Raw genomic sequence first — 28,000 nt, forward strand, 5'->3', positions numbered from 1 at the left:
TGGTTATTCTTACTGTGTGTTGTCGATGTCTACATCATACTGACAGACACTGATGGTAGTGGTTATTCTTACTGTGTGTTGTTGATGTCTACATCATACTGACAGACACTGACGGTATAGTGGTTATTCTTACTGTGTGTTGTCGATGTCTACATCATACTGACAGACACTGACGGTATAGTGGTTATTCTTACTGTGTGTTGTCGATGTCTACATCATACTGACAGACACTGACGGTATAGTGGTTATTCTTACTGTGTGTTGTCGATGTCTACATCATACTGACAGACACTGACGGTAGTGGTTATTCTTACTGTGTGTTGTCGATGTCTACAACATACTGACAGACACTGACGGTATAGTGGTTATTCTTACTGTGTGTAGTCGATGTCTACATCATACTGACAGACACTGACGGTAGTGGTTATTCTTACTGTGTGTTGTCGATGTCTACATCACGCTGACAGACACTGACGGTATAGTGGTTATTCTTACTGTGTGTTGTCTATGTGTACATCATACTGACAGACACTGACGCTATAGTGGTTATTCTTACTGTGTGTTGTCGATGTCTACATCATACTGACAGACACTGACGGTATAGTGGTTATTCTTACTGTGTGTAGTCGATGTCTACATCATGCTGACACACACTGACGGTATACGTAGTGGTTATTCTTACTGTGTGTTGTCAATGTCTACATCATACTGACAGACACTGACGGTATAGTGGTTATTCTTACTGTGTGTAGTCGATGTCTACATCATACTGACAGACACTGACGGTATAGTGGTTATTCTTACTGTGTGTTGTCGATGTCTACATCATACTGACAGACACTGACGGTATAGTGGTTATTCTTACTGTGTGTTGTCGATGTCTACATCACGCTGACAGACACTGACGGTATAGTGGTTATTCTTACTGTGTGTTGTCGATGTCTACATCACGCTGACAGACACTGACGGTATAGTGGTTATTCTTACTGTGTGTTGTCGATGTCTACATCACGCTGACAGACACTGACGGTATAGTGGTTATTCTTACTGTGTGTTGTTGATGTCTACATCATACTGACACACACTGACGGTAGTGGTTATTCTTACTGTGTGTTGTCGATGTCTACATGATACTGACAGACACTGACGGTATAGTGGTTATTCTTACTGTGTGTTGTCTATGTCTACATCATGCTGACAGACACTGACGGTATAGTGGTTATTCTTACTGTGTGTTGTCGATGTCTACATCACGCTGACAGACACTGACGGTATAGTGGTTATTCTTACTGTGTGTAGTCGATGTCTACATCATACTGACAGACACTGACGGTATAGTGGTTATTCTTACTGTGTGTTGTCGATGTCTACATCATACTGACAGACACTGACGGTATAGTGGTTATTCTTACTGTGTGTTGTCGATGTCTACATCATACTGACAGACACTGACGGTAGTGGTTATTCTTACTGTGTGTTGTCGATGTCTACATCATACTGACAGACACTGACGGTATAGTGGTTATTCTTACTGTGTGTTGTCGATGTCTACATCATACTGACAGACACTGACGGTATAGTGGTTATTCTTACTGTGTGTAGTCGATGTCTACATCACGCTGACAGACACTGACGGTATAGTGGTTATTCTTACTGTGTGTTGTCGATGTCTACATCATGCTGACACACACTGATGGTAGTGGATATATACTGTGTGTTTTCAGATGTCTGCATTACGCTGCTGGCCTGACAGGATCATCGGATGTCCTGGAGCTGTTACTGGACCATGGAGCTGAGGTAGATCCAGTCGATGACAATGGCTGCACGCCATTGTTCTTCGCCACACAAGCCAACAACCAGTTTGCTGCCTGTGTCCTCATAGAACAGAATGCTAATGTCAGACACAAAAATAACCAGGGTAAGATTTCTACATCCTCAAACTGTAGGATAAACATATTGTTAACTGAATCATGAGTCATTGATCATAAAGTATGTAACCATTCAGGAGTAAACAGAGTTTTATTGAAACTTTTTAAATCCGTGTCACTATCGGCAATATGTAAGAGATGAAATAAAATGTCTAGTATTATTTGCCATGTACCAGTTATATAATACTAGTAAGCATTTTATGTATTGTGGTTTTTACAGGGTTGACTGCGTTTGATTACATCATAGATTTTGAGGAGTGGATTGAATGTGGCTATTTCACAGACGAGATAAAAGCTAGACTCAAGGGTAAGTTAACTGTCATTGTCTACTTTAGAATTTCGTATTGAAGTACTGGTACATGCATTTCATGCATTTCATCTTTTTAATAATTTCAATTTCATGCAGCTTCAAAAGATAGCATGTAGATATACAATGTTCAGTAAACCGCAGTTCATTTCACCATTGTGAAGTGCCCCCACCCCACCCCAAACGTACAGTCTGAAGCATGCTCGTGACCTAATTAGACCTCACCTACATTCTGATATGTGTTATCGTTGTAGCCTACAGTCTGAAGCATGCTCGTGACCTAATCAGGGCGATATCAAAGAAGGTGAAACCAAACCAGCTCCATAGTTTTCAGGACATGAGGATGAGATCTGGTCTGTCTACAAGGTCATTCCAACCCACAACCAGCAACACAATGACTAACTCTCACTTCTCCAGCCAGCTTCCTTCTATCCGTCGGGAGTCAATATCTACTGGCTACATCAAAAACTGACTGTGCTAATAAGGTCTGATTGCCAGAACTGACCAGTAGGTGGCAATTTCAAAACTGACCACAAGTTGGTGATATCCAGATTGAGAATAAGCTTTTGATTTCCAGAAGGGCTGACTACAGGTCAGTGATTTCCAGAACTGACAGAAAGTATTGAATTTTCAACAATTATTTGTGTTGTTACACATTTAATCAATTTTTTTTTTTTTTTTCCTGACCAACAACTTGCTGAATTCATGACTGACCTAATTTGGCTCGGAATTAAATGGCCAATTCATATAGAGAAACAAAACTCAGAATTAATGAACAGAGATTTGTATTGGTGTTCTATACTGGTAAACATTGTTGTTTTAAACTGAAATCCTGTTGATCTGGGATATTGTTCTTGTCCTGGCGATATGGGATTCTGTTCCATTTGAGATTTTGTATGAAATATACAGAGAAAAATGTGAATCATGTTGTTCAGTATATTGTATCGACAGATCGACATGTATCTAAATCAAACCAAAGACAGGGAATGATACAATTGGTGTATACCATTTGTACAAACTTTATCATCTTCGTTAGCTGTGGCTTCTCCGCGTGGAGTGTAACACAATCAGAAGCCTTGGCTAGTGAAGATGATACTTTATTTGTAGAAAACTATTGTTAATATGATAGACTTATACTTTATTTGTAGAGGAATATTGTTAAGATGTGCCAATGTTTTATAGAATTAATATAGTCTGTTTTTGTTGATATTTTTTGCTAGAATTTCTTTATTTTCATTCACAGTATTAAAGGGCATGTGATGTTTTTGTGAATTACTTAATATATAATATAGATATAAATTTTAGACAGTTTATACATTTAATTACTTATTTGATGTCTGTACAAATGTATACTGTTACAATTACTATCATAATCCAGAAATTATTGGGACCAGTGTTTGGTATTTTGTCTTTTTTAATACAAGTACATTGTAGATACATGTATATGTAATTACTGTGTGTAATTGGTGTTTTTGGCTCTTTATTTTTTAAACTTGTATATGTTTACTTGATTTAATACCTGGTATATACAGATATATGATTGAGTCCATTCAGCATGGAGGTAGAATTGATTCCTGCCGGTCAGTGTTGTAAACTGACTTGTAGGTTATTATGGGTTATATTTTTGCTGTCTTCAGTATATCATGCTTTCTTTTATGAAATGTGCTGAAATTTATTTACTTGTAAAATATGTATATTTTATTAGGTAAATCAGAAACACAAGTAAACAAGTGTACATGTGTACTATACATGTAAAATACAAACTGGAATTACATGAGTTTGAATAGTACTGTATTTGATATGTAGAATTAAGACATGTAAAACATGTTCGATTAGAGTAGGTAAATTATAATTACAGATTAGGGAAATTATCATTACAGGTAAGATCAAATATAATTACAGGTAAGATCAATTATAATTATAGGTAAGATCAATTATAATTACAGGTAAGATCAATTATAATTACAGGTAAAACAACTTTAAACAGTTAGCAGTGTTCAACAGGTTAATCAGATATGCTTTCATATTATCAATACATATACCCTAATATTTGAATTTGTTGTGAATTGAATATTAAACTGTAACTATAGTGAAGTTAAAGTATCAATACCTACCCCAGTCCCTAGTTAATACAGAGATTTATACTAGGATAGTTATAGGCAGTGTAATACTTGTTGCCAATATTTTTTACAGGAGCAGCTAGATATCATAGAGTAGATTTTATTTATTTTTTCTCACCGTATTGTAATGTATGAAATAATGTAATAGCTATACCAGTGCTCTGTACAGTGTTTTGGGGAATATGATTCTGAAACCACCGTCCAGGATTGTACATAAAGATTGAAATACCCCAGCTCCTTTCAAATCAATGATCCGTCCAACATTAGTTTTATTCCCTTAGAACCATTGATCTGTTCCAATATAAGATTTAACAATAATATCATCTATCCATTTCTGTGAAGGTTTAGGCTGAAACCGTCAGAAATAGACATCATTGAGTGGCAGGAATGTATGATTAATGTTTTGTTTATTAACATTTTTGTTGCATCTTTTTTTAAATTATTTTTTTATACTTGTTTTCTTATCTGTAGTTTCACTTGTTAAACTTTACATTTGATTCATCCATTGTTTACATTTGTTATACCTTCTCACCAGTATATTGCTCGTTTTATTCTGATGCTGTTGTGATGCATTTGTTTACTGTTCAACAATTAAGACCAGTACGACTATCTGACAAGGAGCTCAATTTAGAGGATTAATCAGTCAACTCTGTACCATTTATGATAATAAGCTCATTGTGACTATTGATACATGGAGCTTAAATTTCAAAACCTTTAATCAGTCTGTTGGAACTCTCTGAAGATGACAATACAGTTTCATTCATGACTATGATCTTATATATAACAGTTATAATCTGTCAGCTGTGACTTACTTTGGGCTCATGAAAAGGCATGATCAATCAATTGTGACTATCTTTACACTCATGAACAGGCATGATCAGTTAAATGTGGCTATGAGTTTAATATTGAACTGATCAGTTAAATATGGCTATGAGTTTGATATTGAACTGATCAGTTAAATATGGCTATGAGTTTGATATTGAACTGATCAGTTAAATATGGCTATGAGTTTGATATTGAACTGATCAGTTAAATGTGGCTATGAGTTTGATACTGAACTGATCAGTTAAATGTGGCTATGAGTTTGATATTGAACTGATCAGTTAAATGTGACTATGAGTTTAATATTGAACTGATCAGTTAAATATGGCTATGAGTTTGATATTGAACTGATCAGTTAAATGTGGCTATGAGTTTGATATTGAACTGATCAGTTAAATATGGCTATGAGTTTGATATTGAACTGATCAGTTAAATATGGCTATGAGTTTGATATTGAACTGATCAATTAAATATGGCTATGAGTTTGATACTGAACTGATCAGTTAAATGTGGCTATGAGTTTGATATTGAACTGATCAGTTAAATGTGGCTATGAGTTAAATATTGAACTGATCAGTTAAATGTGGCTATGAGTTAAATATTGAACTGATCAGTTAAATGTGGCTATGAGTTTGATACTGAACTGATCAGTTAAATGTGACTATGAGTTTAATATTGAACTGATCAGTTAAACGTGACTATGAGTTTGATATTGAACTGATCAGTTAAATGTGACTCGAGTTTAATATTGAACTGATCAGTTAAATGTGACTATGAGTTTGATACTGAACTGATCAGTTAAATGTGACTGAGTTTAATATTGAACTGATCAGTTAAATGTGGCTATGAGTTTGATATTGAACTGATCAGTTAAATGTGACTATGAGTTTAATATTGAACTGATCAGTTAAATGTGACTCGAGTTTAATATTGAACTGATCAGTTAAATATGGCTATGAGTTTAATATTGAACTGATCAGTTAAATGTGACTCGAGTTTAATATTGAACTGATCAGTTAAATATGGCTATGAGTTTGATATTGAACTGATCAGTTAAATGTGGCTATGAGTTTAATATTGAACTGATCAGTTAAATGTGGCTATGAGCTTGATACTGAACTGACCAGTTAAATATGGCTATGAGTTTGATATTGAACTGATCAGTTAAATCGGACTATGAGCTTGATATTGAACTGATCAGTTAACTGTGAGCTGTGAGTATCTGTAACCTCACAGTGTAACTTATAAATATTCCCCTTACTGGGACGTATGAGCTCATTATCAAACAGTATAATAACTAATCAACTGTAACAATCTCCAACTAACATACAACATTTTATTTTACCCCAACTTGTAACTCATTTGTATTGTTGCCCATGTTGTATGTGTCTTGTATTTTTTTATTCACTTAGTAAGCTTAGCCCTTGGAATTTAATGCTTATCTAGAATATGCATTTGCATGTAAACATTCTTTTCCATTAAATTTAAAGTTTTCATTTTAGTGAATTCAGAATCATTTTCGTAGTTTTTATAACTCAGTAGCTTTATTAATCTAACATAATTATCGTGGTATAAATTCTTGGTATGTGCAATTATATACAAGTAGCTTTTATTAAGAACTACTGTAACATTTCTTAAACAAAGAATATGAAATAATGTAATAATAGATTAGTGTGTAGCCAGTCTATAGGTTATTGATTTGACTGCTGGTGTCTTGAATCAATTACATTATAACATTGGTCAATTTACACCTGTTATATATGGGTGTATTGACACCTGTTATATATGGGTGTATTGACACCTGTTATATATGGGTGTATTGACACCTGTTATATAATGGATGTATTGACACCTGTTATATATGGGTGTATTGACACCTGTTATATATGGGTGTATTGACACCTGTTATATATGGGTGTATTAACACCTGTTATATATGGGTGTATTAACACCTGTTATATATGGGTGTATTGACACCTGTTATATATGGGTGTATTGACACCTGTTATATATGGGTGTATTGACACCTGTTATATATGGGTGTATTTACACCTGTTATATATGGGTGTATTGACACCTGTTATATATGAGTGTATTGACACCTGTTATATAATGGATGTATTGACACCTGTTATATATGGGTGTATTGACACCTGTTATATAATGGATGTATTGACACCTGTTATATATGGGTGTATTTACACCTGTTATATATGGGTGTATTGACACCTGTTATATATGAGTGTATTGACACCTGTTATATAATGGATGTATTGACACCTGTTATATAATGGATGTATTGACACCTGTTATATATGGGTGTATTGACACCTGTTATATATGAGTGTATTGACACCTGTTATATAATGGATGTATTGACACCTGTTATATAATGGGTGTATTGACACCTGTTATATATGAGTGTATTGACACCTGTTATATAATGGATGTATTGACACCTGTTATATAATGGGTGTATTGACACCTGTTAAATATGGGTGTATTGACACCTGTTATATATGGGTGTATTAACACCTGTTATATATGGGTGTATTAACACCTGTTATATAATGGATGTATTGACACCTGTTATATAATGGATGTATTGACACCTGTTATATATGGGTGTATTAACACCTGTTATATATGGGTGTATTGACACCTGTTATATATGGGTGTATTGACACCTGTTATATATGGGTGTATTGACACCTGTTATATATGGGTGTATTGACACCTGTTATATAATGGATGTATTGACACCTGTTATATATGGGTGTATTTACACCTGTTATATATGGGTGTATTGACACTTGTTATATATGAGTGTATTGACACCTGTTATATAATGAATGTATTGACACCTGTTATATATGGGTGTATTAACACCTGTTATATATGGGTGTATTGACACCTGTTATATATGGGTGTATTGACACCTGTTATATATGGGTGTATTGACACCTGTTATATATGGGTGTATTGACACCTGTTATATATGGGTGTATTGACACCTGTTATATATGGGTGTATTGACACCTGTTATATATGGGTGTATTGACACCTGTTATATATGGGTGTATTGACACCTGTTATATAATGGATGTATTGACACCTGTTATATATGGGTGTATTAACACCTGTTATATATGGGTGTATTGACACCTGTTATATATGGGTGTATTGACACCTGTTATATAATGGATGTATTGACACCTGTTATATAATGGATGTATTGACACCTGTTATATATGGGTGTATTGACACCTGTTATATATGGGTGTATTGACACCTGTTATATATGGGTGTATTGACACCTGTTATATATGGGTGTATTAACACCTGTTATATATGGGTGTATTGACACCTGTTATATATGGGTGTATTAACACTATTTGCACAGGAAAATGAATTCCCAATTTCTAAATGTGTTTCAAATCTCAGAACTTTTATGTTCTCAATAGTCAAAGGTATTTTCAACAATTTAATCTTAAATTTTAGGTTTGTTTGTGTAGAAAGTAGAAACAGTTTACCAACATTTTATACAGTGTTAAAGTCATAGATTTGGCATTCATGAGGATAAACACAATTGTCATTTAACTTCTTGTGTGTATTCACCCAAATTATAACTTCTGTATAAAATTCCACTGTGATTGTATAATTTCAGTAGGAAAATGTTTTACTGCATTTATTGTTTTTCCAATTCACCCAAGATCAACAGTGCAGTTTTAACACATGTTGAACATCAAGTTTTTTTTTGTTTTTTTTTTTAATATTACTTGTATCCAATACATATGGGCAGGTCAATTTAACACTGGATTTTAATACAAGGTAAACACATGTATAGCTATTGTCCATTTCGTTAATTTCATTAATAAGGGAAAATTCAATACCAGGTTCATTTACTTTTAAATGACGAGATGGAGAAAAATTATCACTAGTAGGTTGGTCTTAAATGCCATTTGAAATGATACAAAATGTTTTCTGTTGTAAGTCGTCACATGTCTTCTGATCAATTATAGATGTGATAGGGTTGAAATGCATTGACAATGTTGTTTTACATACTAGAAAGTTCTTGCTCACTATGGATTATTTACACAGTATTTATAATTATTGTATGCTTTTGTCACAGGAGCACGGCCATTAAAATTGTAAAATAAAACTGAGTTTGGGCTTCTTATTCTTATATATATTGGCTTTGTACATACCTAAAGTCAAAGTTGACTTATGAGCCTCAGTAAGAGGGAAAGTCTGGGTTTGTTTAATTACCATGATTGTTCATTATATTGTATTTTGTAATATTGCTTCCTTCATATTACATATATTTGGTGCTAAAATATTGAGTAGTGATGTTGGCAGGAATCAATCAAGTCAAGGTTATTTGGTTAAAGTTCACATTTTTTGTCTCCTAACTGATAAAAAATTATCTTTTATGCAATTTTGGTCAGAATTAAATGAATAAAGACTGACCCAAAGTTGATATAATTGATATAATTTGAACTTTGATATTATTCATCTTCATAAACACTTTTTAAACTTCTTCTCCGGTTCCTCTGGTGCCATTGAGCTGGAAATTGATGAGGATGTTAAGGAAGGAGAGCCAAGTGTTGTTATTTTTCGGCCTCGTAAAAACTTTGACATGGCAGTCACGGCAGCCATTTTGTAACATGATTGCGCAATCATGGTTTTCCTTAACAACACCTATTTCAAATTTCTTCTTAAATTCTACCAGTGGGATTCAGCTCAAACTTACCAGAAATCATCCTGATCAAGTGTTGTTATTTTTCGCGTCGGTCAGAAATCCAAGATGGCCGCCATGGCTTCTATCTTGAAAAACACATTTCAAACTTTTTCTCCAGTACCACTGGTGCCATTGAGGTTTTAAACTCGCCACCCAGAGGTGGAGGGCTAGTGATAAAGTGTCGGGACACCTTAACCACTCTGCCACCGCAGCCCCTTAAGAAATTACAAGACGGTAACACCTATTTTATAAAATTTAGATTTGTATTTTACCATTTCAGGCTAGTCTGGTGTCTACCAGATATTTACAATTAATTCCACTTCAGACACATACATCCTCACACATACCGATATACATTGTACATAATATAACCTCCCTAACGTAATCAGAATATTGACAATAATGGATATTAATACCTAGATATCTATCAGATGAATGAGTAAAATTACATGCACTCTAAATGCGATAGACAGCAATTATACCATGAATCTATAAATGCAGTGAAATCAGATACCCCCAGTTTACAAAATTATCTACCAACATATGGATTGTTACCAATTCACACTTAAAACTGCACATATGCTTCTTATAGATTATGATTTATACACTTCTCACAATCTTTAGACTGCAACACATCCATATATCTGCCAGCAGCATTAACACTTGTTACTCTTAAATTAACATATGAATTTGAATTAAAAGACTTGGCCAGATCTTCTAAACCACAAGAGTTCTGCTCTCAATATATTGATCTTCTCGGCATCTTTAGAATATGTCATGGCCAAACTGAAGGGTCTCTACATTCCTCCAGTCTGCTGATCATACCAGACTGGAGATTGTTACAGAACCATGCATCCTTGTAATCTCTTAATAAAGGAATAATGGATTTATATAGAGGCAAGATTGACTTGCCTCCGACTTGTGTCTAGCAGTTACGGACAAATATCAGCGATAGGTCTGCTTTAATTTTCTGTCTGAATCTAATTGATTCCACTGACTTTCAATTTCACGACATGTTCCAAGGTTGCAGAAAGATACATCACGATTAAAACTACTGGATATCTTAGATGACCTACCTATAGATCTTAGCCTTTGACCCGATCTAATTACTGGCTTCAGACAAATATTCATCATATGATCCCGTCTGTCACTGGTTTATATTTGTCAGGATCAATGGCTCTGTAGGTTAAAATGACAAGTCAGCAGTTCTTGATTATGTCCGTGTAAATGTGTCTGTGACATTCACAACTACATGTAAGTACAAATCTGTTCCAAATGAAAACTGATCTACACAACACAGCAGGACTTGTATCAGCCTTTCAGGAGACTGCTGCAGTGTTTCAAACGTCTGTAATATTGCTTCATTCTTAACATTCTTAGTGAACAATTTACTTAGTGATGCACAGCAAAACACCTGTACCATTTTTTCCTCCAGTAACATTTTCATTTCATTTCAGCCTTTATCAACAATAACTGACAGGGGTCACTTTGAGGCTGTCACAGGTTCTGCTGACCATTGACTTTGTTAGGATGTGGTCACTTTAAATATTCCCTTTAACAGGTAGAGTTGACCACTGACTTGGCTAAACAAGTGGTCACTTTAAATGTTCACTTTAACAAGTAGTGTTGACCATTAACTTGGCTAAAGTGTCACTTAAAATTTTCCTTTTAACAGGTAGAGTTGACCAGTGACTTGGCTAAAGTGTCACTTTAAATGTTCCTTTTAACAGGTAGAGTTGACCACTGACTAAATTGGTCACTTTGATGATTTCTTTGTTATACTGCCGTGGGCAGGTATGACTGTTGATTTGGTCCCAGTGGCGGTCAGATTAATAACAGCTGGGTTGATCATCCCAGGTATGTTGATGACATTAGGCTGGGCATCCCATTTACTCTTTCTCTTCTTCTCATCTGAATGATACAAATGATATCCTGATTATTGTAAAAATAATCATCACAGTACCGAAATACCTGAAAGACACATTCCAACAACAGCCATGTATGTAAAAACTGATTGCAGCAGGTCACAAAGCAGATACATTTCAAAATGATGGTCCAAATTCAGATAACACCATTTCAACAGTCTACCCAATACATTCTGGATAACATTGGAGTCTATGACTTACACCGGTGTCTACCTAATATGTTCTGGATAACATTGGAGTCTATGACTTACACCGGAGTATACCTAATATTCTCTGGATAACATTGGAGTCTATGATTTACACCGGAGTATACCTAATATGTTCTGGATAACATTGGAGTCTATGACATACACCGGAGTATACCTAATATGTTCTGGATAACATTGGAGTCTATGACTTACACCGGTGTATACCTAATATGTTCTGGATAACATTGGAGTCTATGACATACACCGGTGCCTGCCAAATATGCTCTGGATAACATTGGAGTCTATGACTTACACCGGAGTATACCTAATAAGTTCTGGATAACATTGGAGTCTGACTTACACCGGAGTATACCTAATATGTTCTGGATAACATTGGAGTCTATGACATACACCGATGTATACCTAATATGTTCTGGATAACATTTAAGTCTATGATTTACACCGGAGTATACCTAATAAGTTCTGGATAACATTGGAGTCTATGATTTACACCAGTGTCTACCTAATATGTTCTGGATAACATTGGAGTCTATGACATACACCGGAGTATACCTAATATGTTCTGGATAACATTGGAGTCTATGACATACACCGGAGTATACCTAATATGTTCTGGATAACATTGGAGTCTATGATTTACACCGGAGTATACCTAATATGTTCTGGATAACATTGGAGTCTATGATTTACACCGGAGTATACCTAATATGTTCTGGATAACATTGGAGTCTATGACATACACCTGAATATACCTATTATGTTCTGGATAACAATTGAGTCTATGATTTACACCGATGTCTACCTAATATGTTCTGGATAACATTGGAGTCTATGACTTACACCGGAGTATACCTAATATGTTCTGGATAACATTGGAGTCTATGACATACACCGGAGTATACCTAATATGTTCTGGATAACATTGGAGTCTATGACATACACCGGAATATACCTAATATGCTCTGGATAACATTGGAGTCTATGATTTACACCGGAGTATACCTAATATGTTCTGGATAACATTGGAGTCTATGATTTACACCGGAGTATACCTAATATGTTCTGGATAACATTGGAGTCTATGACTTACACCGGAGTATACCTAATATGTTCTGGATAACATTGGAGTCTATGACTTACACCGGAGTATACCTAAAATGTTCTGGATAACATTGGAGTCTATGACATACACCTGAATATACCTATTATGTTCTGGATAACAATTGAGTCTATGATTTACACCGATGTCTACCTAATATGTTCTGGATAACATTGGAGTCTATGACATACACAGGAGTATACCTAATATGTTCTGGATAACATTGGAGTCTATGACTTACACCGGAGTCTACCTAATATGTTCTGGATAACATTGGAGTCTATAATTTACACCGGAGTATACCTAATATGTTCTGGATAACATTGGAGTCTATGATTTACACCGGAGTATACCTAATATGTTCTGGATAACATTGGAGTCTATGATATACCCCAGAGTCTACCTAATATGTTCTGGATAACATTGGAGTCTATGATATACCCCAGAGTCTACCTAATATGTTCTGGATAACATTGGAGTCTATGACATACACCGGTGTATACCTAATATTCTCTGGATAACATTGGAGTCTATGATTTACACCAGAGTATACCTAATATGTTCTGGATAACATTGGAGTCTATGATTTACACCGGAGTCTACCTAATATTCTCTGGATAACATTGGAGTCTATGATTTACACCGGAGTCTACCTAATATGTTCTGGATAACATTGGAGCCTATGATTTACACCGGAGTATACCTAATATTCTCTGGATAACATTGGAGTCTATGACTTACACCGGAGTCTACCTGATATGTTCTGGATAACATTGGAGTCTATGACTTACACCGGAGTATACCTAATATTCTCTGGATAACATTGGAGTCTATGATTTACACCGGAGTATACCTAATATGTTCTGGATAACATTGGAGTCTATGACATACACCGGAGTATACCTAATATGTTCTGGATAACATTGGAGTCTATGACTTACACCGGTGTATACCTAATATGTTCTGGATAACATTGGAGTCTATGACATACACCGGTGCCTGCCAAATATGCTCTGGATAACATTGGAGTCTATGACTTACACCGGAGTATACCTAATATGTTCTGGATAACATTGGAGTCTATGACTTACACCGGAGTATACCTAAAATGTTCTGGATAACATTGGAGTCTATGACATACACCTGAATATACCTATTATGTTCTGGATAACAATTGAGTCTATGATTTACACCGATGTCTACCTAATATGTTCTGGATAACATTGGAGTCTATGACATACACAGGAGTATACCTAATATGTTCTGGATAACATTGGAGTCTATGACTTACACCGGAGTCTACCTAATATGTTCTGGATAACATTGGAGTCTATAATTTACACCGGAGTATACCTAATATGTTCTGGATAACATTGGAGTCTATGATTTACACCGGAGTATACCTAATATGTTCTGGATAACATTGGAGTCTATGATATACCCCAGAGTCTACCTAATATGTTCTGGATAACATTGGAGTCTATGATATACCCCAGAGTCTACCTAATATGTTCTGGATAACATTGGAGTCTATGACATACACCGGTGTATACCTAATATTCTCTGGATAACATTGGAGTCTATGATTTACACCAGAGTATACCTAATATGTTCTGGATAACATTGGAGTCTATGATTTACACCGGAGTCTACCTAATATTCTCTGGATAACATTGGAGTCTATGATTTACACCGGAGTCTACCTAATATGTTCTGGATAACATTGGAGCCTATGATTTACACCGGAGTATACCTAATATTCTCTGGATAACATTGGAGTCTATGACTTACACCGGAGTCTACCTGATATGTTCTGGATAACATTGGAGTCTATGACTTACACCGGAGTATACCTAATATTCTCTGGATAACATTGGAGTCTATGATTTACACCGGAGTATACCTAATATGTTCTGGATAACATTGGAGTCTATGACATACACCGGAGTATACCTAATATGTTCTGGATAACATTGGAGTCTATGACTTACACCGGTGTATACCTAATATGTTCTGGATAACATTGGAGTCTATGACATACACCGGTGCCTGCCAAATATGCTCTGGATAACATTGGAGTCTATGACTTACACCGGAGTATACCTAATAAGTTCTGGATAACATTGGAGTCTGACTTACACCGGAGTATACCTAATATGTTCTGGATAACATTGGAGTCTATGACATACACCGATGTATACCTAATATGTTCTGGATAACATTTAAGTCTATGATTTACACCGGAGTATACCTAATAAGTTCTGGATAACATTGGAGTCTATGATTTACACCAGTGTCTACCTAATATGTTCTGGATAACATTGGAGTCTATGACATACACCGGAGTATACCTAATATGTTCTGGATAACATTGGAGTCTATGACATACACCGGAGTATACCTAATATGTTCTGGATAACATTGGAGTCTATGATTTACACCAGAGTATACCTAATATGTTCTGGATAACATTGGAGTCTATGATTTACACCGGAGTATACCTAATATGTTCTGGATAACATTGGAGTCTATGACATACACCTGAATATACCTATTATGTTCTGGATAACAATTGAGTCTATGATTTACACCGATGTCTACCTAATATGTTCTGGATAACATTGGAGTCTATGACTTACACCGGAGTATACCTAATATGTTCTGGATAACATTGGAGTCTATGACATACACCGGAGTATACCTAATATGTTCTGGATAACATTGGAGTCTATGACATACACCGGAATATACCTAATATGCTCTGGATAACATTGGAGTCTATAATTTACACCGGAGTATACCTAATATGTTCTGGATAACATTGGAGTCTATGATTTACACCGGAGTATACCTAATATGTTCTGGATAACATTGGAGTCTATGACTTACACCGGAGTATACCTAATATGTTCTGGATAACATTGGAGTCTATGACTTACACCGGAGTATACCTAAAATGTTCTGGATAACATTGGAGTCTATGACATACACCTGAATATACCTATTATGTTCTGGATAACAATTGAGTCTATGATTTACACCGATGTCTACCTAATATGTTCTGGATAACATTGGAGTCTATGACATACACAGGAGTATACCTAATATGTTCTGGATAACATTGGAGTCTATGACTTACACCGGAGTCTACCTAATATGTTCTGGATAACATTGGAGTCTATGATTTACACCGGAGTATACCTAATATGTTCTGGATAACATTGGAGTCTATGATTTACACCGGAGTATACCTAATATGTTCTGGATAACATTGGAGTCTATGATATACCCCAGAGTCTACCTAATATGTTCTGGATAACATTGGAGTCTATGATATACCCCAGAGTCTACCTAATATGTTCTGGATAACATTGGAGTCTATGACATACACCGGTGTATACCTAATATTCTCTGGATAACATTGGAGTCTATGATTTACACCAGAGTATACCTAATATGTTCTGGATAACATTGGAGTCTATGATTTACACCGGAGTCTACCTAATATTCTCTGGATAACATTGGAGTCTATGATTTACACCGGAGTCTACCTAATATGTTCTGGATAACATTGGAGCCTATGATTTACACCGGAGTATACCTAATATTCTCTGGATAACATTGGAGTCTATGACTTACACCGGAGTCTACCTGATATGTTCTGGATAGCATTGGAGTCTATGATTTACACCGGAGTATACCTAATATGTTCTGGATAACATTGGAGTCTATGACATACACCGGAGTATACCTAATATGTTCTGGATAACATTGGAGCCTATGACTTACACCGGAGTCTACCTAATATTCTCTGGATAACATTGGAGTCTATGACATACACCTAAGTCTACCTGATATGTTCAGAATAACAATAAGATTTATTTCATAAATACCTGATGGTCCATCTGATGTAGGCTTTTTTGTACCAACCACAAACTCAATCTGCAATTCAAATAATTCTAATGTTAAAATAATTAACAAAGCGTATAGCTTAGCACTGACTTCCTGTTATTACAAAAAGGATTACCTTAAATATTGATTTGCCACAAAAAAAAACAACTCTTGAACAGTCAATATATCTTCATGTAAATGATATTATGTAGCAGCCTGGTCAGACTGTAAAAAGCTGTCGGATATGCTGAAAGTTCAATTACCACTTATACAATATCTGGTCAGCTTTTAAATTAGCTCAATGTGCAGACTTAATATTATCAAAATCAATTCTGTAAAGTTTTGTGTTTGAAACTTTTTGTTCTGATTTTTCTACCAGTTCAGCCAAATTGTCACGATCCTATAAAATGGATGTACATATTTTTGTATTACCATCAGTTTTTTCTGTATACTCTACCCACTGAATCCTTTTATTAGTAAAAATACATATTCAAAAGCAGGCAATTCAAATTCAAGACCAACTTGGCATATAACTTTTCAAAGGCATGAAAACAGCTGGAAGACAATACATGCCAATCAACACCTGTAACTATAGAAATGTCACATGTATATTTACCTTTGTTCTGTCTTTCTTTTCTTTCTCCCTTTTATTCACTTCAATTGTCTGAGCTTTATCTGAAAAAAATAAAGCAAATCACTTAAGTCTCTGAAAAAAATTAAAGCATACCACTTTTTTTTAAAGTCCAAAAAATGTCACATTACATAATTTTGTTTTACTTACTATCTTTTAATCAATACATATAATACTTATTTATTGGAGCTACTTTTACAATGTATGAACAGTCAGTATATGTGTCGGACCTACAACATGGATTTTTATCATGATTTAAGAGAAAAGTTTTTGAATTTTTACCCTAATAAATGAAAGTTCCTATCAAGTGTAATCCAATTAAATGGAAGGGACTATACACACTAAACTGTCTATAATATCTATTGGACTGTACACACTGTCTATAATATCTATTGGACTGTACACACTGTCTATAATATCTATTGGACTGTACACACTAAACTGTCTATAATATCTATTGGACTGTACACACTGTCTATAATATCTATTGGACTGTACACACTGTCTATAATATCTATTGGACTGTACACACTGTCTATAATATCTATTGGACTGTACACACTAAACTGTCTATAATATCTATTGGACTGTACACACTGTCTATAACATCTATTGGACTGTACACACTAAACTGTCTATAATATCTATTGGACTGTACACACTGTCTATAATATCTATTGGACTGTACACACTGTCTATAATATATATTGGACTGTACACACTGTCTATAATATCTATTGGACTGTACACACTGAACTGTCTATAATATCTATTGGACTGTACACACTGTCTATAATATCTATTGGACTGTACACACTGAACTGTCTATAATATCTATTGGACTGTACACACTGTCTATAATATCTATTGGACTGTACACACTGAACTGTCTATAATATCTATTGGACTGTACACACTAAACTGTCTATAATATCTATTGGACTGTACACACTAAACTGTCTATAATATCTATTGGACTGTACACACTAAACTGTCTATAATATCTATTGGACTGTACACACTGTCTATAATATCTATTGGACTGTACACACTGTCTATAATATCTATTGGACTGTACACATTAAACTGTCTATAATATCTATTGGACTGTACACACTGTCTATAATATCTATTGGACTGTACACACTAAACTGTCTATAATATCTATTGGACTGTACACACTGTCTATAATATCTATTGGACTGTACACACTAAACTGTCTATAATATCTATTGGACTGTACACACTAAACTGTCTATAATATCTATTGGACTGTACACACTAAACTGTCTATAATATCTATTGGACTGTACACACTAACTGTCTATAATATCTATTGGACTGTACACACTAAACTGTCTATAATATCTATTGGACTGTACACACTGTCTATAATATCTATTGGACTGTACACACTGAACTGTCTATAATATCTATTGGACTGTACACACTGTCTATAATATATATTGGACTGTACACACTAAACTGTCTATAATATCTATTGGACTGTACACACTGTCTATAATATCTATTGGACTGTACACACTAAACTGTCTATAATATCTATTGGACTGTACACACTAAACTGTCCATAATATCTATTGGACTGTACACACTGTCTATAATATCTATTGGACTGTACACGCTGAACTGTCTATAATATCTATTGGACTGTACACACTAAACTGTCTATAATATCTATTGGACTGTACACACTGTCTATAATATCTATTGGACTGTACACACTTAACTGTCTATAATATATATTGGACTGTACAAACTAAACTGTCTATAATATCTATTGGACTGTACACACTGTCTATAATATCTATTGGACTGTACACACTAAACTGTCTATAATATCTATTGGACTGTACACACTAAACTGTCTATAATATCTATTGGACTGTACACACTAAACTGTCTATAATATCTATTGGACTGTACACACTAAACTGTCTATAATATCTATTGGACTGTACACACTAAACTGTCTATAATATCTATTGGACTGTACACACTAAACTGTCTATAATATCTATTGGACTGTACACACTAAACTGTCTATAATATCTATTGGACTGTACACACTGTCTATAATATCTATTGGACTGTACACACTAAACTGTCTATAATATCTATTGGACTGTACACACTAAACTGTCTATAATATCTATTGGACTGTACACACTGTCTATAATATCTATTGGACTGTACACACTGTCTATAATATCTATTGGACTGTACACACTAAACTGTCTATAATATCTATTGGACTGTATACTGTCTTTAATATCTATTGGACTGTACACACTAAACTGTCTATAATATCTATTGGACTGTACACACTAAACTGTCTATAATATCTATTGGACTGTACACACTGTCTATAATATCTATTGGACTGTACACACTGTCTATAATATCTATTGGACTGTACACACTGTCTATAATATCTATTGGACTGTACACACTAAACTGTCTATAATATCTATTGGACTGTACACACTGTCTATAATATCTATTGGACTGTACACACTAAACTGCACAACTGAACATCACCTTTGAGATGATACAAACACCTTGCTTGGAGAAGTCATCTTGTCATGTACTTTTAAAGAACAATTTTACTGTCATGTATAAATTAGATCCATATCTTGTTAAATGTTTCACGGATACTGCCTTTAAAATCAACACTCTTACTCTATTCAACTCTAGCTGGAACTTTGTAATCCAGATACCACTCCATTCAAAATGTAATCTTTGATATCAACACCATCACCACAATATTACTGATATCTTACCTAAGGCATCATAAAATGATTCTTTTCCCCATCTGTGTGGATCAAAAATTTCCTATAAAGAAAAGCAAAATTTTATCAAATAAAGAATATGTAATAGAATCTTGACCTTTTCAATAAAACATGACACTGAAAAATAAGAATGCTTTCCTGACAGACTTTATTCAAATAATATTATTAATTAATAGATTATGATTTCCCACATTAAGATTTAATATTTCTGTAACAGCTATTATATATCAGTTATTAACAACTGATTCAGAACATAGATCACTTACTGGTGGATAGTTGGTGCCCTTCTCATCTATGCCACAATACTCTATTAGTTTCTCACATATACTGCAAGAAATATCAAAATATATAAGTTTTTTTTATAAAAGTGATATAATAGATGTATACAGTTTACCCAAAATGTTTACACAGTACACTTTTTCCTTCCTATATGATATTTTTGTTTCACAAATATTTATCTTTCAGTGAAATTTAACCTAACCACTCAATTTGAAATACTTTAGCACAAATCAATGAGGCCCATATGAACATTTGATAGTTAACTATACCTTGGATTACGGAAATCTTTCCTTCTTTCTATTGATGCCACCATATTGAGCCCGTCTCTTCTCATCTTCTCATACAATTTAGCAATTTTATCCTAAAATAAATGGATAACAAACATTTAAGAACATGATTTTTGGCCAATTAACCTGTATAGTTACAGGAATTGATACCCAGTATAGTTACAGGTATTGATACCCAGTATAGTTACAGCCATTGATACCCAGTATAGTTACAGGTATTGATACACAGTATAGTTAGACATTGATACACAGTATAGTTACAGACATTGATACCCAGTATAGTTACAGACATTGATACCCAGTATAGTTACGGGCATTGATACCCAGTATAGTTACAGGCATTGATACCCAGAATAGTTACAGCCATTGATACCCAGTATAGTTACGGGCATTGATACCCAGTATAACTACAGGTATTCATACCCAGTATAGTTACAGCCATTGATGCCCAGTATAGTTACGGGCATTGATACCCAGTATAACTACAGGTATTCATACCCAGTATAGTTACAGACATTGATACCCAGTATAGTTACAGACATTGATACCCAGTATAGTTACAGGTATTCATACCCAGTATAGTTACAGGCATTGATACCCAGTATAGTTACAGCCATTGATACCCAGTATAGTTACGGGCATTGATACCCAGTATAACTACAGGTATTCATACCCAGTATAGTTACAGACATTGATACCCAGTATAGTTACAGACATTGATACCCAGTATAGTTCAGGCATTGATACCCAGTATAGTTACAGACATTGATACCCAGTATAGTTACGGGCATTGATACCCAGTATAACTACAGGTATTCATACCCAGTATAGTTACAGACATTGATACCCAGTATAGTTACAGGCATTGATACCCAGTATAGTTACAGACATTGATACCCAGTCTAGTTACAGACATTGATACCCAGTATAGTTACAGACATTGATACCCAGTATAGTTACAGACATTGATACCCAGTATAGTTACAGCCATTGATACCCAGTATAGTTACAGTCAATGGTACCCAGTATAGTTACAGGTATTGATACCCAGTATAGTTACAGCCATTGATACCCAGTATAGTTACAGACATTGATACCCAGTATAGTTACAGCCATTGATACCCAGTATAGTTACAGACATTGATACCCAGTATAGTTACAGACATTGATACCCAGTATAGTTACAGGCATTGATACCCAGTATAGTTACAGACATTGATACCCAGTATAGTTACAGGTATTGATACCCAGTATAGTTACAGACATTGATACCCAGTATAGTTACAGGTATTGATACCCAGTATAGTTACAGGCATTGATACCCAGTATAGTTAGACATTAATACCCAGTATAGTTACAGACATTGATACCCAGTATAGTTACAGACATTGATACCCAGTATAGTTACAGACATTGATACCCAGTATAGTTACAGGCATTGATACCCAGTATAGTTACAGGTATTGATACCCAGTATAGTTACAGACATTGATACCCAGTATAGTTACAGACATTGATACCCAGTATAGTTACAGGCATTGATACCCAGTATAGTTACAGACATTGACACCCAGTACAGTTACAGGCATTTATACCCAGTATAGTTACAGGCATTGATACCCAGTATAGTTACAGGCATTGATACCCAGTATAGTTACAGGCATTGATACCCAGTATAGTTACAGGCATTGATACCCAGTATAGTTACAGACATTGATACCCAGTATAGTTACAGACATTGATACCCAGTACAGTTACAGACATTGATACCCAGTATAGTTACAGGCATTGATACCCAGTATAGTTACAGGTATTGATACCCAGTATAGTTACAGACATTGATACCCAGTATAGTTACAGACATTGATACCCAGTACAGTTACAGGCATTGATACCCAGTATAGTTACAGGCATTGATACCCAGTATAGTTACAGACATTGATACCCAGTACAGTTACAGGCATTGATACCCAGTACAGTTACAGACATTGATACCCAGTATAGTTACAGGTATTGATACCCAGTATAGTTACAGACATTGATACCCAGTATAGTTACAGACATTGATACCCAGTATAGTTACAGACATTGATACCCAGTATAGTTACAGACATTGATACCCAGTATAGTTACAGGCATTGATACCCAGTATAGTTACAGGCATTGATACCCAGTATAGTTACAGACATTGATACCCAGTATAGTTACAGGCATTGATACCCAGTATAGTTACAGACATTGATACCCAGTATAGTTACAGGTATTGATACCCAGTATAGTTACAGACATTGATACCCAGTATAGTTACAGGTATTGATACCCAGTATAGTTACAGGTATTGATACCCAGTATAGTTACAGACATTGATACCCAGTATAGTTACAGACATTGATACCCAGTATAGTTACAGACATTGATACCCAGTATAGTTAAGGGCATTGATACCCAGTATAGTTACAGGTATTGATACCCAGTATAGTTACATACATTGATACCCAGTATAGTTACAGACATTGATACCCAGTATAGTTACAGACATTGGTATCCAGTATAGTTACAGACATTAATACCCAGTATAGTTACATACATTGATACCCAGTATAGTTACATACATTGATACCCAGTATAGTTACAGACATTGATACCCAGTATAGTTACAGACATTGATACCCAGTATAGTTACAGACATTGATACCCAGTATAGTTACAGGTATTGATACCCAGTATAGTTACAGACATTGATACCCAGTATAGTTACAGGCATTGATACCCAGTATAGTTACAGACATTGATACCCAGTATAGTTACAGGCATTGATACCCAGTACAGTTACAGGTATTGATACCCAGTATAGTTACAGGCATTGATACCCAGTACAGTTACAGGCATTGATACCCAGTATAGTTACAGGCATTGATACCCAGTATAGTTACAGACATTGATACCCAGTATAGTTACAGACATTGATACCCAGTATAGTTACAGACATTGATATCCAGTATAGTTACAGGTATTGATACCCAGTATAGTTACAGGCATTGATACCCAGTACAGTTACAGGCATTGATACCCAGTATAGTTACAGGCATTGATACCCAGTACAGTTACAGGCATTGATACCCAGTATAGTTACAGGCATTGATACCCAGTACAGTTACAGGCATTGATACCCAGTATAGTTACAGGCATTGATACCCAGTATAGTTACAGACATTGATACCCAGTATAGTTACAGACATTGATACCCAGTATAGTTACAGACATTGATACCCAGTATAGTTACAGACATTGATACCCAGTATAGTTACAGGTATTGATACCCAGTATAGTTACGGGCATTGATACCCAGTATAGTTACGGACATTGATACCCAGTACAGTTACAGGCATTGATATCCAGTATAGTTACAGACATTGATACCCAGTATAGTTACAGCCATTGATACCCAGTATAGTTACAGACATTGATACCCAGTATAGTTACAGGTATTGATACCCAGTATAGTTACGGGCATTGATACCCAGTACAGTTACAGGCATTGATACCCAGTATAGTTACAGGTATTGATACCCAGTATAGTTACAGGCATTGATACCCAGTATAGTTACAGACATTGATACCCAGTATAGTTACAGGCATTGATACCCAGTACAGTTACAGGTATTGATACCCAGTATAGTTACAGGCATTGATACCCAGTACAGTTACAGGCATTGATACCCAGTATAGTTACAGGCATTGATACCCAGTATAGTTACAGACATTGATACCCAGTATAGTTACAGACATTGATACCCAGTATAGTTACAGACATTGATACCCAGTATAGTTACAGACATTGATACCCAGTATAGTTACAGACATTGATACCCAGTATAGTTACAGGCATTGATACCCAGTATAGTTACAGGCATTGATACCCAGTACAGTTACAGGCATTGATACCCAGTATAGTTACAGGCATTGATACCCAGTACAGTTACAGACATTGATACCCAGTATAGTTACAGGCATTGATACCCAGTATAGTTACAGACATTGATACCCAGTATAGTTACAGACATTGATACCCAGTATAGTTACAGGCATTGATACCCAGTATTATTATACCTCAGACTTGTATCACAGCTTCTGATTAGTGAAAACCATGTCACGTGATTAAAAACATTCGTTATGTCACCCTCTCGTGAGCCCTCCAAAATCGTTATGTCACCCTCTCGTGAGCCCCAACTCGGAACTCTCTTCCGTAACGTCTTCAAAAGTAGTCGAATCAGAGAAGTTCCGAGTATTCTGCTTGACAACAACAATGGCTGCCGGCGGATGCTATCGTCTGCCAACAGAGGAGGAATTGGCGAAATTATTGCAAGAAAAGGATTCTAAAAACACCAAAAGGGTCATCAATGTGGCCGTGGATTCCTTTAGACATTTCCTATCTGCAAAAGGTAGGCCTAGACCAAAGGATTGTGAAAACTTCGACGTCCATACATTGAAAGTTCAACTGGGAGAATTTTATGCCGGGTCCAGAAAGACGATGGGGTACCTCTTAAAAACTTTTCTTAAAAACTGTTGATAGTAATAAATAAACTTATTGATACCAAAATTAATTCACTTATGTTTTTTTCGGTATAATAAAACAGTTACTGCCCTTGTTCCGAGTTGACATGAATATTTGCCCACCCTTGAGGTGTCATGTCACCCTCGGGCTATGCCCTCGGGTGACATGACACCTCTCGGGTGGTCAAATATTCATGTCAACCCGGAACAAGGGCAATAATTGTATATAGTTACGGGCATTGATACCCAGTACAGTTACGGACATTGATACCCAGTACAGTTACAGGCATTGATATCCAGTATAGTTACAGACATTGATACCCAGTATAGTTACAGCCATTGATACCCAGTATAGTTACAGACATTGATACCCAGTATAGTTACAGGTATTGATACCCAGTATAGTTACGGGCATTGATACCCAGTACAGTTACAGGCATTGATACCCAGTATAGTTACAGGTATTGATACCCAGTATAGTTACGGGCATTGATACCCAGTACAGTTACAGGCATTGATACCCAGTATAGTTACAGGCATTGATACCAAGTATAGTTACAGACATTGATACCCAGTATAGTTACAGGCATTGATACCCAGTATAGTTACAGACATTGATACCCAGTATAGTTACAGGCATTGATACCCAGTATAGTTACAGGTATTGATACCCAGTATAGTTACAGACATTAATACTCAGTATAGTTACATACATTGATACCCAGTATAGTTACATACATTGATACCCAGTATAGTTACAGACATTGATACCCAGTATAGTTACAGACATTGATACCCAGTATAGTTACAGACATTGATACCCAGTATAGTTACAGGTATTGATACCCAGTATAGTTACAGACATTGATACCCAGTATAGTTACAGGCATTGATACCCAGTATAGTTACAGACATTGATACCCAGTATAGTTACAGGCATTGATACCCAGTACAGTTACAGGTATTGATACCCAGTATAGTTACAGGCATTGATACCCAGTACAGTTACAGGCATTGATACCCAGTATAGTTACAGGCATTGATACCCAGTATAGTTACAGACATTGATACCCAGTATAGTTACAGACATTGATACCCAGTATAGTTACAGACATTGATATCCAGTATAGTTACAGGTATTGATACCCAGTATAGTTACAGGCATTGATACCCAGTACAGTTACAGGCATTGATACCCAGTATAGTTACAGGCATTGATACCCAGTACAGTTACAGGCATTGATACCCAGTATAGTTACAGGCATTGATACCCAGTACAGTTACAGGCATTGATACCCAGTATAGTTACAGGCATTGATACCCAGTATAGTTACAGACATTGATACCCAGTATAGTTACAGGCATTGATACCCAGTATAGTTACAGGTATTGATACCCAGTATAGTTACAGACATTGATACCCAGTATAGTTACAGACATTGATACCCAGTATAGTTACAGACATTGATACCCAGTATAGTTACAGGTATTGATACCCAGTATAGTTACGGGCATTGATACCCAGTATAGTTACGGACATTGATACCCAGTACAGTTACAGGCATTGATATCCAGTATAGTTACAGACATTGATACCCAGTATAGTTACAGCCATTGATACCCAGTATAGTTACAGACATTGATACCCAGTATAGTTACAGGTATTGATACCCAGTATAGTTACGGGCATTGATACCCAGTACAGTTACAGGCATTGATACCCAGTATAGTTACAGGTATTGATACCCAGTATAGTTACAGGCATTGATACCCAGTATAGTTACAGACATTGATACCCAGTATAGTTACAGGCATTGATACCCAGTACAGTTACAGGTATTGATACCCAGTATAGTTACAGGCATTGATACCCAGTACAGTTACAGGCATTGATACCCAGTATAGTTACAGGCATTGATACCCAGTATAGTTACAGACATTGATACCCAGTATAGTTACAGACATTGATACCCAGTATAGTTACAGACATTGATACCCAGTATAGTTACAGACATTGATACCCAGTATAGTTACAGACATTGATACCCAGTATAGTTACAGGCATTGATACCCAGTATAGTTACAGGCATTGATACCCAGTACAGTTACAGACATTGATACCCAGTATAGTTACAGGCATTGATACCCAGTATAGTTACAGACATTGATACCCAGTATAGTTACAGACATTGATACCGAGTATAGTTACAGACATTGATACCCAGTATAGTTACAGACATTGATACCCAGTATAGTTACAGGCATTGATACCCAGTATAGTTACGGGCATTGATACCCAGTACAGTTACGGACATTGATACCCAGTACAGTTACAGGCATTGATATCCAGTATAGTTACAGACATTGATACCCAGTATAGTTACAGCCATTGAT

General features: G+C 35.5%; 2 protein-coding genes across 3 annotated transcripts in view; one reads left to right on the plus strand and one right to left on the minus strand.

The window, feature by feature from the left end:
• The window catches only part of LOC117336075, a 50,003-nt gene extending 43,008 nt beyond the window's left edge, over positions 1-6,995 (plus strand). For both annotated transcript variants that reach the window (XM_033896442.1, XM_033896443.1), the window contains 3 exons: positions 1,725-1,918; positions 2,149-2,235; positions 2,490-6,995. In XM_033896442.1, the coding sequence (XP_033752333.1) occupies positions 1,725-1,918; positions 2,149-2,235; positions 2,490-2,707 (499 nt within the window). In that variant the 3' untranslated portion in view covers positions 2,708-6,995. The remainder of the gene's footprint in view (positions 1-1,724; positions 1,919-2,148; positions 2,236-2,489) is intronic.
• A 3,167-nt stretch (positions 6,996-10,162) lies between these two features.
• LOC117336070 (SAP30-binding protein-like) overlaps positions 10,163-28,000 on the minus strand; it is a 29,282-nt gene continuing 11,444 nt past the window's right edge. The window contains exons 5-10 of the mRNA XM_033896434.1: positions 21,035-21,126; positions 20,753-20,813; positions 20,478-20,529; positions 17,659-17,717; positions 17,045-17,093; positions 10,163-11,829 (exon numbers count right to left, since the gene is read on the minus strand). Coding sequence (XP_033752325.1) covers positions 11,675-11,829; positions 17,045-17,093; positions 17,659-17,717; positions 20,478-20,529; positions 20,753-20,813; positions 21,035-21,126 — 468 coding nt within the window. The 3' untranslated portion in view covers positions 10,163-11,674. The remainder of the gene's footprint in view (positions 11,830-17,044; positions 17,094-17,658; positions 17,718-20,477; positions 20,530-20,752; positions 20,814-21,034; positions 21,127-28,000) is intronic.

This window comes from Pecten maximus, chromosome 10, assembly GCF_902652985.1.
Source record: "Pecten maximus chromosome 10, xPecMax1.1, whole genome shotgun sequence".
Classification (NCBI taxonomy): Eukaryota; Metazoa; Mollusca; class Bivalvia; order Pectinida; family Pectinidae; genus Pecten; species Pecten maximus.